We start from the raw sequence: 14588 nt of genomic DNA on the forward strand, positions 1-14588 counted from the left end.
CACAGTTTGATTTGCTTTCCTCAAAACTTCTTTAACTCTTTTACAATCTTATCAGATTAATATATGATTTTCAGCAGTATATCTAACTGGATAGGTCAAATGAGCAGCGTTCAAACAGAGAAAGTCACGACAGCACAATCTCATCAATATCCACTACTCATTCTTTAACTTGCTATGGCATCAAATCATTTCCACATGTTTTTAAAATATCTTAATTCATCCAATTATCTTTTAATCCAGATGAACATGATCTGACATTTGGGAAGGTGTGAGAGTCATACATTGCCTAATGTAAACATTAATCTTCATGTAAGTTAGTGCACTGGTTTCAAAAAATACATATTCTTTCAAGTAAGTAAATAACATTTGCACAACTATTGACTTTGATGTAGCTTTCACAACGTAAATCACAAATGCTCTTTTCAGAGTTAAAGAAAGAAGCTACAAATATCTCAAAATTCTATTCAGTTTTTGCAAGCAGCAGAAAGACAAAAACATTAATTTTTCAAAATGTTTGTTTTTGGTACCAATTGGGTTTTGAACACCCAAACTTCCCGGAATTAATGGAAAAAAGGATGGGTTCATAACAAAGAGTAGACAAATGGCTTCTAAATAAATGCATACTCAAAATGCATTTACCACTGGCCCAGGAACCATAGTACCACGCACTTATAGAGACAAAGGGCATGTTACAACAAAAACAGAATTCTATTCTGAGGATCCTCTTATCACGAGAAGTATCATCCACTTATTTATTGTTTGCATCACATGGGAACAGCACCAGGTTGTGAGTTGCTACTCCTGTGGAATAATGATGACGATGAATGTGACTATTAGGCCGGATTCTTACCTCAGTTTTCCAAATTCGGGAGTCTTTTGTCCTGATTTGCACGATTCCACTATGGCCAGGAAAATGACAACCATATTCATCTGTGATGAGGAAAATATAAAGGGTAAAATGGTATTTTCTAAAACCCTGCATTTTATTACGTACATACTGCACTTAATTGGAAATTAACCTGTCGAAGATGAGTCCCGAGTATACTCAGGCAGGCGTCTATGGGAAATGCGTGTTATAGCAAAATCAGTCCAACCTTAGACGGGTTAAAAAGGGCATAATCCCTATGTCCTGTTCTTTCTGAAGGACAACCCTGACCTCCTGACAATTTCTTTGACAAGGAATATTATACCTGGATCAATCTAAAATGGTATATGCATTGGTTTTTAATCTTTGATAACAATCATTCATACCTGAACCAGCAATTATCATTAAACAAATTATGAAAGCTTTCTCCCAACAAATGCAAGCTACAAGCATCTGCAAACTACATTTCATATGGAATTCTGGTAATTATAGTCTACTGCGGGGTTGTAGGACATATCCGGACTAACTTTCCCCTTGACAAATAGCTCTTTATACAACTACCCCAATGAAAATTAACCCAGAGCATCCCCAACCCCAGGAAGCTGTCGGGGGAACGGGGGTTCTTGTCTTGGAATAAAAAGGGGTGTTCACTTACAGCTACCACAGCCAGGACTGGACCTGCAAAGCTCCAAATGAGCAGATCTTCCACCGAAAACCAGCAACTGTTTTATGGAAGAAGATGAGAAAAGAGAGAATAGAAAATTATTGTGTATCATTCAATGAAAACCAACCTTACAACCAGCATTTACAAGGATAGAACAAATGTTTGTTGCTTGTCTGGAAAAGGGGTCACTGGTGTAAAATTCACATTGTCTACTTTAAACAGTTTTGGCACATATAATAAAATAAATTGAAGTAACCACTGATTAAATATATACAAAAGCATCTCATTTTACATGTAGGTCATTCATGGAAATTGCACACGGTCATTTATTCAAAGTAGAAATCATACTTCTATGTCAATCATCTTTGCTATATCAGCACTTGGTCAAGGCATTTTGCCAACTTTTGGAATGTCTCTGTTACTATGATTCACTGGGAGACACCTTCAACAAGATGCGAGAACAATTCCTGCAATCAAAACTATCGCACACTGAAAAAAGATGGACATGTTTCATATTTTGCCATTTTTTCATAATATCAGAGTTCATATAAGAAGAACATCTTTGAGTAAATAAAACAACACAGTCACTTACAAGTGCTCATTGTTGCTGTTGACCTGGGCCCCGTAATTGATGTTGCTGAGCGGTACCGCCATGCCCACGATGAGGGCAGAGACGCCGTATGAGATCACGTAGGAGTACGTCATTGGCCCCGAGTTGATGTCGCGGATCTCCGTCATCATGCGGTAGAGATGGACGCCCTCCACGAACATCCAGCCGAAGGCGCTCAGGAGGACGTAGTGGAGAATGATGGCAACTGCTGTACACGCAAACTGTGGTCATGACAAGGAGAGAATACGGGTACAAAATGTACGTCCATTTCCTTCTAACTGAAGAATCCAATGAGATAGCCAAGATTTGATTTGTTCTGATTTGATTTGATTTGATTTGAATCCAATTGTTTGACATGACTATTAAAAGCATGAATGCTTGAATGCAAGCAACCTTGGGAGTGATGGCTTTGAAAATCCTGACACTATCTAGAAATAAGTCCTGAATACATTTCTATGTCTCTTTCAAGAAATTGTGCGCACTGCTGCTCCAAGTAATCTCACCAGCAAAACATAAAAAATGAAAAAATAAATCAAAGACAGTTATTCAAGGGTGCTGAATTTTGACTCCGAGCTGGGATTGATGGTTTGAGATTAATACCTTCTGCTCAGCGCAGACCTTGATCATGACAAAAACTCTGCCGCAGACTCACCGTGTTGTCGGTGTTGATCCCAACGCCGAAGGTGACCTCGGCGACGATAAGCACGAAGCAGAGGTTGACGTGGATGCTGTTGAGGTTGGTATGGAGGTTGGAGATGCCCAGGAGGGTGAGGAAGGTGATGAGCAGACAGATGATGGCGATGGCCACGCCCACGTAGACAGCAATGGACAGCGAGATGGTGATATCTTCTGTCCACTGTGAAAAGAAATGACGAAATTGCCCATTGCTCATATTACACTCCCCTGTATATCTTACATTTCACCACTCATTTAAATGTGGTTTTCATTTGACTAACCCTAACCAGGCCGGGCTTTTTGGGGTGTTCTGTGGCCGAGGGGGGGTCGATTCAACTCCCCCCCCCCCCCCCACGCAATCGCCATGAAAATTGGCACATTCATTACCTGTGGCGTAATCTACCACATAATACAAAGAGAAATGGAAATTTTCATTATATCGATTAATTATGCTAATATATGAATAAAATCATACATTTTGCTCTAAATCAGAAAGTAAAGCACCTAGAATCCCAATTTTTGGTGATAACATTCTTTGTAGCATTCCTAACAATGTACTCAAAAAAAAATTTGGTATCAAACTTAATTTCTTATGTATTTTATTGTTTTATGAATTCCTTATGTATTTCTTCGTTTTTCGACCTTTTGTTTTATCATTTTTTTTCGCAAAATTATGACAGAACCTTTTTCAAGCATAATTATGCTAAAATTAATTAATTTCAGCCTATGAAAGTGAAAATAATCATATCTATGAATAAGGTGAGAAAACTCCATTTGCATAGACTTTATACACAAAATCACGTTTTTGAGCCATTTTTGGTCTGACAGGCTTGTATAAAAGGTTGTGCAGCATTGTAACGGTATGCATGATTTTCACGAAAATGGTGTCAAAAGATGCGCGAGACTTGAAAGCAATAAGTCAGCGAACGGTGCGGTCAAAAAATTTTGTGCGGTGAAATAGTCACGAAAAATGTCAAGGGGGGGTTGATTCAACCCCTCCCCCGGCCTTTTTAGGGTTAAACAAAAGATACAAAGGTTATACTGCAATAGTGAACTCAATATTTTATGCACCAACAAGAATGCAAAATTGTAGTATCATTGCTTGCCACTATTTGATCTCTTTATGCCTAATAAGCCTTTTACAGCAGATTTAGTCAAGACAAATTGATATCCATCATAAATGAATGAAAGTTGCTCTCATTTGATTAATCTCATGACCATTTTTGATATGACTTCAGTGTGCTGCAAGCCTTTGAACAGGTATATATCGTATGCTTTAATAGCAGAGATGAAAGGATTGATCAACACTACTCACAACAACAACAACAACAACAACAACAACAACAACAACTAGAAAAGCACTCTGAGAGCGCAGACCTCCGCCAAGCATGAAAATCATTTTCACCACTCTTCCGTAGAGATATCAGAGATTTTCACCAATACATACTTATAGCATTGTGCGCTGAAAGTTGCCAGATTTCCCAATATAGAAGCCTTTGTTACGTCATAAACACTTAGCTGCACGGCGTGCCTCACCCCAGCAGAAACTAGAGCACGCACTTTAGTGCGCGCAGGCAAACCTCAAATGCGCGCAGGCAAACCTCGAATACGCGCAGCCTGAACTCCCAAGTTCATTGACCCTACCTGCCAAAATGTCAAAAATCCTTCATGAATTCCCCCAAAATTCTCGGATCACAACCAAAAGTTAATCGTTTGGTACGTGGGTCATTCTCAACCTTTCCTGCAAGTTTCATCCCAATCCGTTCACTACTTTTTGAGTTATTTTGCACACGGACAAACTAACTAACAAACCAACGGTAACAAAAACATAACCTCCCCCCTTGGCGGAGGTAACAACAACAACAACCACCACCACCACCGCCACCGCCACCACCGCCACCACCACCACCACCACCACCACCAAACCATAGAACGTCCTCAGCCAACAGTTTGTGACTCCATCGGACTACTGAATACGAACCTGATAGGGTGCATTGTCCATGATGACGGCAATGTTAGTGAGATGTGAGCAGGAGCAGTTGATGTGAGTTCTGTTATACCCTGTCAGTCTACATCCTTCCGTTGACCAGCCTCCAGTGTCATTGTACCTGGTGGGGAAAAACAAACTTTAAGTAAATCTTGCATCATCATTGATATTCCTATCATTTTAAGTCACACTTATATTCCAAATTTCATATATTTGTCTATTGCTGAAATAATTGAAGGTTCAAATATTACATCTGAACTCTATGGAAATAACTTGGATACTATGAAAGGAGGGATGGTACACCCATTCCCCATTAAGATTTTGAAGTCCACTCTGCAATAAGACCAGCCCAACTCCTGGTAACCAATGGCTTAACTTTTAATCAGGTTGAAAGTTCAAATGGTGAGAAGATAATCATCAAGTCCTGTCTTTCAACTGTTGTAAATTTGTAGTCAAAATCAGTGATCAGTTCGCATTTTTAATAACTAAAAAACAGATCAAACCTTTATCAAAGTGTTCACCATCAATCTTGATACATAAAACAATTGAGTAACTAAGTCTTTTTCTGCCACTTTTTTTCTTCTTTTTTTCAATCAAGTGGCAATACTTGTCTGGTTAAATCAAAGGAATAAGATGCTGAATGTCCTATTCCTTGCGGCTGATCAGAAAAGGTCGAGAATAAAAACAGGTGATTTATTAGGGCATTCAATGATTCAAATACTTTCTAGGAGAGTTATTGTTGGAACTTACAATGCAAAGTCCCAGTAGACACACTGAGGACCACTCCTATTGACTGCATCCAGGGACTGGAACTCCAGGACAACTGGAGACAGGAGGGGGTTGGGAAGGGTGCCGTTGGCCAGACTGTCGAAGATGGAGAACGAGATGATCGGCGAGTTGATGAGCTGACCAACCTTGTTGTCTGGGTGTCTGGTGTTGGCAGAGAATAAGGTTGAAGAATAGATAAGAGGGGTGAAATTCATCATCTCAGATCAGGGAATGAAGTAGAGTAGAGTAGAGTAGACTCAAGCCAGGTTGAGTCGAGTTGAGTAGAGTCAAGTTGAGTTGAGTCGAGTTGAGTCGAGTTGAGTCAAGTTGAGTCAAGTCCAGTTGAGTTAAGTTGAGTCGAGTCGAGTCGAGTTGAGTCGCGTCGAGTCGAGTCGAGTTGAGTCAAGTTAAATTGAATAGTGTACATCATGCTCAGGCAAGTTATGAGGAGAAAGGTAGGGCAGTGTACAATACAGTAGGCCCTACAGTACAATAGAGTACTGCGGAGTAAGGTAGGGCGGGGAGGGCAAAGCAGAGCCCTTTTTAAACAACTGTAACATCCAATCAGAATTCAGATTCACACATTCTCTATATGTGTGTGAAATTGTAGATTATAAGACAATGAATTCATAGAAAGATAAAGTTCACAGATAACACAGACTGAGTCAAAATGTATCCATTAACATACATATTTTCAATATAATTATAGTCAAACTTAAGAAAAAGAAGAATGAGAATCAAGATTTGAAGATCAAACACACACCTGACATCATCGGCCGTGCTGTTGGGTAGTAGGTTCTGTAGGGTGGAATAAAGGAGGAACGCAGAGACAGCAACGTTGCCGTAGATGGGGTCGTTGGGGTCATACCCCTCCGGCTCCGGGCGGGGCTTGATTAGGTCGCCGGGGATGTGCACCTGGGAGGTGTCCTCCTCGAGAATGGGGGACTCCACCTCGTGGTTCGGGATGGCTTTGGTGGTGAAGTTCTCCCGCACGATGATGCCAAAGTGCATGACTATTAAGCCATCGGGAAAATGAAAAGAAAGTGAAATTGATACAGGGGGGAAAAACAAATTGAACTTTCACAGCTTGATGATTCAAACGAAATGATATGAACAACAATAACCACGAGAATAATGATGATCAATTATCACCATGATGACCATCATAATCTTTTCAAAGATGAAATCAATAACAACGATAATAATGATCAAAACAATGCTGTGCAACTGCTTAATTGCAACTGTAGAAGGGGAACGTGTGAGCACTGAAGAAATTTAAGATATAGATTCAGAGAAACAGGACTGTGTGCAAGCATAATCCTATATTTATCCTTAAGCTAGCAAGAACATTAACAATCTCAGATTGACTGTCATCTACTAATATTTTTCTGAAAATCTGAAACATTTCAATAAAATTCACAGCCTTGACCTCAGCATGAATGTGCGATGACAAACTCATACATAACCACTCAAAGAGAGAGTCATTTGCTCAGTTGAAAAGGTCTGGGTCAAAGCCCAAACTCAGCAGAACTCACCGATGTTCTGTGAGATGACAGAGAACTCAGGAGCGTAGGAGAAGGAGGTGGTGAAGCGGGCAATGTTGAGGGCAAATGCCTCCAAGTCCTCCATCAGCTCAGCCGTGCCCAGAGAGGTTTCCTGGATCATATCCCAGTGGGCCTTGTTCCGTGGCTCAAACAGATGGCTGGCAGTCTCAATGATGTTCTGACAAAAAAAGGAGAGGAAAAGAAATCGGTCTACCACTAGCTGTGTCTCGAATACATCCACAGGTAAGTCTAAACACGACCTTAAAAATATCAAATAAATTTGTCATATAAGCAAAATGATTTAACGCGTTCAGATCAATGAAATTACCAACAAAACCTTTACCCCAAGCTTGTGATTATCATGCACAAAACACTACTTCAAGTAAACAGCTGACATTCGGTCTCACCTATTTGCTCTCTTGTTTGAAGATGCAGTCTGGGACAATCACAATATCAAATACACTTGTCATACATGGGGATTTTGAAGGGGATTAAACACTTTATTATGATAAATGTAAATTACTAACCCTTTGAAGATGAGTCTTGAGAATACTCTGACAGGTGTCTATGGGAAATACATGATATAGCAAAATCAGTCCATCCTCAATGGGTTAAACAAAACCTATATCATAAACTTGGAGTGAGTGAGTGATTACCTTCGTGAAAGACCGTCTGATGGTGGCTGTGACGTTCAGCCCCACCTGCTTGCTCTCATGTTCGAGGATGTAGCACAGGACCTGATAGGCAATGTTGATGTCGTTGCCATGGAAATCGTCAGTCTCGTTGGTGGCCTTTTGGAGCTCCTCAGCGATGGCGAAGGAGACTTCTGGGTAAAGTTTCATTCCATTCTTCAGATCATTCAGCTGAAAGAAATATAAGAAAAATTTGTTTCACTTAATATCAGATTGACATGTAAGACACACAAAATTGCAGTAAAATTTCATGCCTCGGCACCTGGTGAAGAATGGAGTGGCAGAAATGTTGGGTTTTTCTCAGAATCATGCTAACACAACAGAGAATACCCTTGTTTTGGATAAGGCTGTGAGACACTAGATATATTCCTCACTGGTAGATACAGAACATGTGTGTAAGTTTCACATACAGAGAAGTTGATAGTTGTGTCTCAAGTATAATCACTGCCTTCTGAGCGGCAACACACAAACACAAAATCACACACACACACACACACACACACACACACGCACACACACACACAAACACACAATACAGCAAATCATTATTAATTATATCAGGGAGACTCACTGTGTTCTGGAGAGAGGCGAAGCTGTCCGAGGTACAATTGAAAAGGTTTGGTGTCTGCCAGTTGTCCTCAAAGTCACATGACCTCGTCGTGATGCCGTAGCTCCCCGACGGGCAGTCCAGGACAGCGATCTTGCCAAACTTGGTCCTGGGCCACCAGAGGCCCGCGGCAAAGCGCTTCGGACAGGAGTCGTACACAACTGTGGGAAGAACACAAGGTGTATTAATCAATTACTAGGAAATAAATGACGAGCTTGAAGTTTAATCCTTACTGTTCTTCAACCATTGGCACAGATACCTGGAAACTAACTGTCACTGAATGGAAATTACCTGAATCCCCCTAATACCTATTTTCTCACTATGGCTTCCCTGTTGGACTGAGGCACATTGCTACACTTCTATGGGCTTGCTCAATTTAAAACTGAGTCAAGTTTGGATGGATAACTGAATGATGCTGAAAAAGCTTGTCCAGTTGCTAATTGATAAATTTAATTCTGCTCTTCGTAACAAAGGGCCAGTTGCATAAAAGTTACAATACAGTAACTTTGCCGTTCAATGGTAGCTACCATGGCAACAATACTCAACAGCCAATCAAAATCAAGAATTCCATGGAAGTTACCATTTTATGGCAAAGTTACCATAATTGTAACTTTTATGCAACAGGCCCCAGATTAATCAAAATTCCTCCATGTTTCATCTCTTTGCTTCATAATGCTGATATAAAATAGGTCACCATTTTCTCTCTTATGTCTTAGCTTTTTCTTCATGTCACATGAATGTGTCTGTGCGCCACTGACCTTCACAGCCCCTGAGCGTGACCTCTGCGTGGGGGTCAACACAGGCGTCACATCGCCGTCCAATGACGCCCCTCTTGCAGGAGCACTGACCGGTCTGTTGTTCACAGTCTTGGCTGGAGGAACCAACCTCGTAGCAGTCACACGTGAAACAGGTGTCGCTGTCCGAGGGGCGGTAAGAGTGCTCCTGTGTGGGGTAAAAATCCCAAGTCGGGAGATCTTTCATTGAGAATGTGCACCAAAAGTGAAGAATCTTTGCATATATTCCACTAGTATTAGTACATTATGAGATTGGTCGGAGAAAGAAAATTAAAAGAGCTTATATCCCCTGCTTCAGCACTATCTAGTCCTTTCTTGGCAGCGAATTCATAAGCTCAAGAACATGGACACAAAGGACTGCGCAAAATCACATACATAGAAATATGTGTTTCTCGGTTGCTTCCTTGGAGAGCTATGATTGTCTAGGGACATTTCTCTTCTGCGAATCTGGCATCACAGTATGACACATTTGGAATTCTTCACACACTAACAACTTTCCCAATAAAAACGGCAGGGATATGGTGGTCTCTAAATCTCTTGCATTAAGAACTTTGAAGATCCTTTTCATCTTTTTACTCTATCTTCAGGTGATGGTGGAGATTGTTTCCACTTCTGTGTTGACCTTTAGCATCTAGAATTGGAGTTTCTTCATGAATTATTCCTGGTATGTTCATGTTGTTCACAAACATGACTTACCTGACAGTAGCACTCGCTGGTGGTCTTGTTGCACGCGGACTCGAAGCCCATCTCCTCATCGCACTCGCAGGGGCCACAGATCTGGTAGCCCCACCAGTCGTCCGGGCACTCCTCTACAAGGTACTGGCAGTGGTCGCCGTAGTAGAGCTCCGAGCAGGTGCAGCGGTAGCCGTGCTCCGCCCCTCTGGAGAGTGTGCAGCGCGAGCCATGCCGACACACGTTCAGGTCGCACGCGGACGAGCAGCTGGGCCCGTAATAACCTATGGTAGAGTTGAAGAGTAAAAGACAGTGGCACATTTGAACAGTTGAGAGATTTCTGTCTCCCGATTAACATCTGCTGCAAAATGATAGAGATTGTTGCTCAACTTAAATCACTGCTGACAGGTGACAGGCTGACTCTAATTTCCATGAAAATCTCAACTATATTAGTGTTAATGATAAACTGTCACTGAAAGCATATAATCTCCAGTGGTTTTGAGATAAAGCATTATAGAAAAAACACAACTGCCAAATTTTATCACAGACTCCTTGATGCTCCAAAAAAAGTTATAAAACATAAAGAGAAGAAAAATTTTAATCAAATGTTGACAACAACAATGGCAAACTTATCTGTGTCACAATTCTTGCAAGCAAGTGAAAAATAAAGTTGATATGCACAATATGACATACATAATATGCATATATCACAGGTTTAGGAGACTTTTAGGAGAGATTAGAAGAACAAGGAGGGAGGGAGGCCCAAGTACGGGAGCAAAGCCCACCTTTGTCACATTGACACTCGTGTAGATCCCAGAGGTCCACACACTGGCTGTGGGTGGGGCAGTCTGCATCCAGGCAGGAGTCTGGGGCATTGCATCCATCCTCCACATTGGTCCTCGCCCCCACAGCCGGGTCCAGGGGGCTACCACCGATGGACATTCCCTGTTGGGGCACGGTGAGGTAGGTAGAGTGGAGTGAGAGAAGGTTATATTTTGGTAATTGGAAAAGACCATGAGAACGAACATACAAATTAAGCAAAAGAATAAGAGCACTACATTACGTGCTTCACTATTACATAATGTCTGCATTAATCATAATCGGAAAACAGGCAAGCTCAATTTATTGTATTTGCCTATCCTTTTTTCATAACAAACAAATGTTTCAGAGTTTATGTGACATATATCTTTATTAGTTGCAGCAAATAAAAAGACATAAAGCTCAAATTAGAATTTAACTGCTCGCATATCTAATTGTATGAACATTTACTTTTATATTGCTGGACAAGAAAGGGAGTGAAATTCATCATAGAAGGCCCTGTCACATCATCCCCTATAATGTGAGAAGGAAGATGAGGGGAAGAGATAGATATATAAAGATAAATGGATAGATGAATAGATAGATAGATAAATAGATAGATAGATAGATAAATAGATAGATAGATAGATAGATAGATAGATAGATAGATAGATAGACAGGTAGATAGATAGATGGATAGACAGGTAGATAGATAGATAGATAGATAGATAGATAGATAGATAAATAGATAGATAGATAGATGGATGGATGGATGGATGGACAGATGGATGGATAGATAGATAAACAGAAGGGTAGACATAAGAAATCATAGATAGATAAATGGAGAGATAGAATGATATTTAGCAGGGGGATAATCAGATTTAGATTGAGAAAGAAAGAAAGAGGAAGAATATGAACAGATGGAGAGCAGAAGACATCAATAAAGAATAAAAGCATCCTTAAAGGTATGTTCTTACCTTTAAACATCCCAGGAAGCCACTGGTGAGAGTGTTACCAATCAACCTCCCACCCAGCGTCACTCTCAGGACCACTTTGCCACTGACGCTGTCTGTTGCTCGAGCAGATGTCTGCATGAAACAGAAAATAAGTCTTCATATCAAACTCTTTATTTACAAGTGAATACCGTCGGCTGAGAACCAGAGGGGGCCATCAGGTTCTAAGATTTGAGCCTAAATGAAAATGAAAGAATAAATCTTAATGAAATAAAGAGTTTTTCTAATCAAAACAGAGTAGCTTCATAAGCATTGTTCTAAATATGGGGTATAGTGCCCTTGTGGTTTTGATTTTTTAACATTTGAATGAAAATGAAGGGGAGCCATAATGCCCCCCCCCCCCCCGATCTTGGCCATGGAATGTCCAATCATCGCCAATTCAGCACACAACTAGTTTATGACATACCCTACAAGAATGCATAGTTAATGTTTTCTACTGCTTTGTTTTTTATATTCTGAACAATTAATTTCAACTTCAGATCAGATTTTAATGGCTGAAAAACAGACTGCAAGAAAAACAAAAGTAACACATTAGAATCTTGTAAAACCTCATTTATTTTACAAATAAACACGTGCAAATACGCCATTTTTGACTGACATGTGACTGTAAAATGTTACATAACATCATAACCGCAGCAGGTATATATGCAATTTAGGTATCAAAACATGCATATGACTCTAAAGAAGGAAGTAATGAAGTCTTGGGGTGAGATCTTATAAATTCTGGAAGTTATTGCAACATTTCCGGAGGGGAGGGGGGTTTGATCCCCCCAGTCTTTTTACGGTTAAATCATGCAGCGGGTACTGCTTTACTATTCAAATTGATGAAATTTTTGCATCAAGTCATTGGGTTTTTTTATTGTAACTGATTAACAAATTGCCCTACATTGCTGGTCATCAGTCATGACTGTGTTGCTAGGGTAGATGCCTCCATCTCAACCCATACTCACCGTGTACCGATTAAAGTCCACAGAGAGCACCATCTGGCTGTTCTTCCACTCCACCAAGAAGTCGTGCCACTCCCCGTCATTGACCGGCCGCTGGTCCAGCTGGACACTGACCGAACTGGTGACGTAGTGGATGTAACCGTCCACCAACTATGAGAAATATGAAACGAAAAGACTTTATGGTCATGATGTATCTAGTCTTCATTTATGCCTATGATGTCTCAAATGTATTTCACACACACACAAAATGTCATACTTTCACTCATCTACACATATGTGGTTTATAGGATGACACTTAACACCACCACCACCACTAAAAAAAAGAAGTAACACCACCACCACCACCAAAAAAAAACCAAGTTGTCCAAGAATAATTACACGATTACACACATTACCTGTTGCCATGGTTATGGCTTGTAATACATGCTGGAAAAATTTTGATTTATATACTATTTTGCTAAACAACTTGATAACTACTTGCTAAACAGACATGAGAATTGAAAATAACTACAGAAAATATGGAAAATGAATTCAGTGCTCGTATTTGATGCGACTTTGTCATCAAGGTAGACCCCAAGTGGCTCTTCTGGTGAGATACCATTTAATGTGCTAAATTCCAAATAAATACCCTCACTTGACTTCAGTATCAGTGTGTTACTTCAAAATGAAAATACGTGCTCTCTTCATAAAGTGTGATCTAACACTGGAAAGTGTTTGATATACATTTCTGCAAGGTCATGACAACGGGGGCACATATCCAATTTTGTGTAATATAGCTAATTACATAACTTTGCGTTTGCCCCCTTACAACATCAAAATAGTTTGGCAATGACATTTCAATAAAATAGCACCATAACATGACCATGTTTTTCATATGCACAACAGGATGAGATAAATGCATCTTAAAAACATCTCAGGGCAATGGAAAAGGTGAGGCAGATGTGTTTTGACACTTCATTTATATCTCGGCCAAACAAACCTCGATGCGGATATTGATGTTGTTTGACAGCTCCACAAACATCAGAACACCGTCGGTATCTCTGGTGCGAAAGACGATGCGATTGGTCCACGGCAAGCTTACGGTGTTGTCAAGGTCAAAGGTCATGTAGCTTTCCTGGCCGAGGAAACGGACTGGGTCCGACAGTGCTGTGTATGAGTGGGAGAAAAGATGTGATACTGTGAGAAATGTCAGGTGGTCAAAAGTATCTTGTTTGGTCAAGTCCAGTCCAGTTTGATTGATATTGTATTGGCGATAATATCAGATGTCATTTTGGGTCAAGCTATGGTGAAACTTTGCCATTAATAAATGTTAAACATTAACAACCAATGCAAAACACAATATTGCTAAATTACATCAGAAATCCATCATCTGGATATGATAAACGTCATGTGTGGAACATACACAATAGCTTAACTTACGGCTTGGGAAAAACCAGGTTTACCACATATCAACACTATGGGGACTTAACATATCTCAGAGGAAATATATTACACATAAACAGATTGAAAATGGAGAGTAACCCAAGAGATATATCTGTTAAGCTGTGTCCATGAAAGAATCTCTTATTCCACTTTGACTTTTTTTCTGTAAAACATGAAGAATAACATTTGGCATGAACAGAACTACTGTATTACTACTGCTTATTTAAACTAATACTTACTACTACTTATTTAAACTAATGAATGCTTCGTATATTTACACATCATAATTCATACAAAACAGGTGAGCAGAAAGAGAGATGCAAATTTCCCCCATAAATGAATACAAAATCAATGTTAATACCTCTAATTTGTTACAACATTCTTTAAGCAATATGTCCTAGACAGGTAAAGGGGAGTGTATGAGCAATGAAGTAAGTGATTCTTTGACTTGTATGTGTGTGCTGGGTCTTTTTTTTTTGGGGGGGGGGTGGCTTACGATTCAACTATATCTGAACATTTCAAAACTTTTG

At 40.1% G+C, this 14588-nt stretch overlaps 1 protein-coding gene across 1 annotated transcript in view; it reads right to left on the reverse strand.

Annotated features, from left to right (window-relative positions):
- The window catches only part of LOC139718140 (cadherin EGF LAG seven-pass G-type receptor 2-like), a 168677-nt gene that overhangs the window by 19311 nt on the left and 134778 nt on the right, over positions 1 to 14588 (reverse strand). Inside the window, exons 8-23 of the mRNA XM_071629623.1 lie at positions 13616 to 13782; positions 12640 to 12786; positions 11654 to 11764; positions 10664 to 10823; positions 9903 to 10162; positions 9171 to 9354; positions 8377 to 8573; positions 7770 to 7976; positions 7105 to 7291; positions 6333 to 6582; positions 5552 to 5731; positions 4796 to 4922; positions 2792 to 2995; positions 2122 to 2360; positions 1521 to 1587; positions 851 to 930 (exon numbers count right to left, since the gene is read on the reverse strand). Of these exons, the coding sequence (XP_071485724.1) occupies positions 851 to 930; positions 1521 to 1587; positions 2122 to 2360; positions 2792 to 2995; positions 4796 to 4922; positions 5552 to 5731; positions 6333 to 6582; positions 7105 to 7291; positions 7770 to 7976; positions 8377 to 8573; positions 9171 to 9354; positions 9903 to 10162; positions 10664 to 10823; positions 11654 to 11764; positions 12640 to 12786; positions 13616 to 13782 (2767 nt within the window). The remainder of the gene's footprint in view (positions 1 to 850; positions 931 to 1520; positions 1588 to 2121; positions 2361 to 2791; positions 2996 to 4795; positions 4923 to 5551; positions 5732 to 6332; positions 6583 to 7104; positions 7292 to 7769; positions 7977 to 8376; positions 8574 to 9170; positions 9355 to 9902; positions 10163 to 10663; positions 10824 to 11653; positions 11765 to 12639; positions 12787 to 13615; positions 13783 to 14588) is intronic.

This window comes from Diadema antillarum, unplaced genomic scaffold (assembly GCF_040938485.1).
Source record: "Diadema antillarum isolate AM-2024a unplaced genomic scaffold, OU_Dant_1.0 scf00000089, whole genome shotgun sequence".
Taxonomy (NCBI): Eukaryota; Metazoa; Echinodermata; class Echinoidea; order Diadematoida; family Diadematidae; genus Diadema; species Diadema antillarum.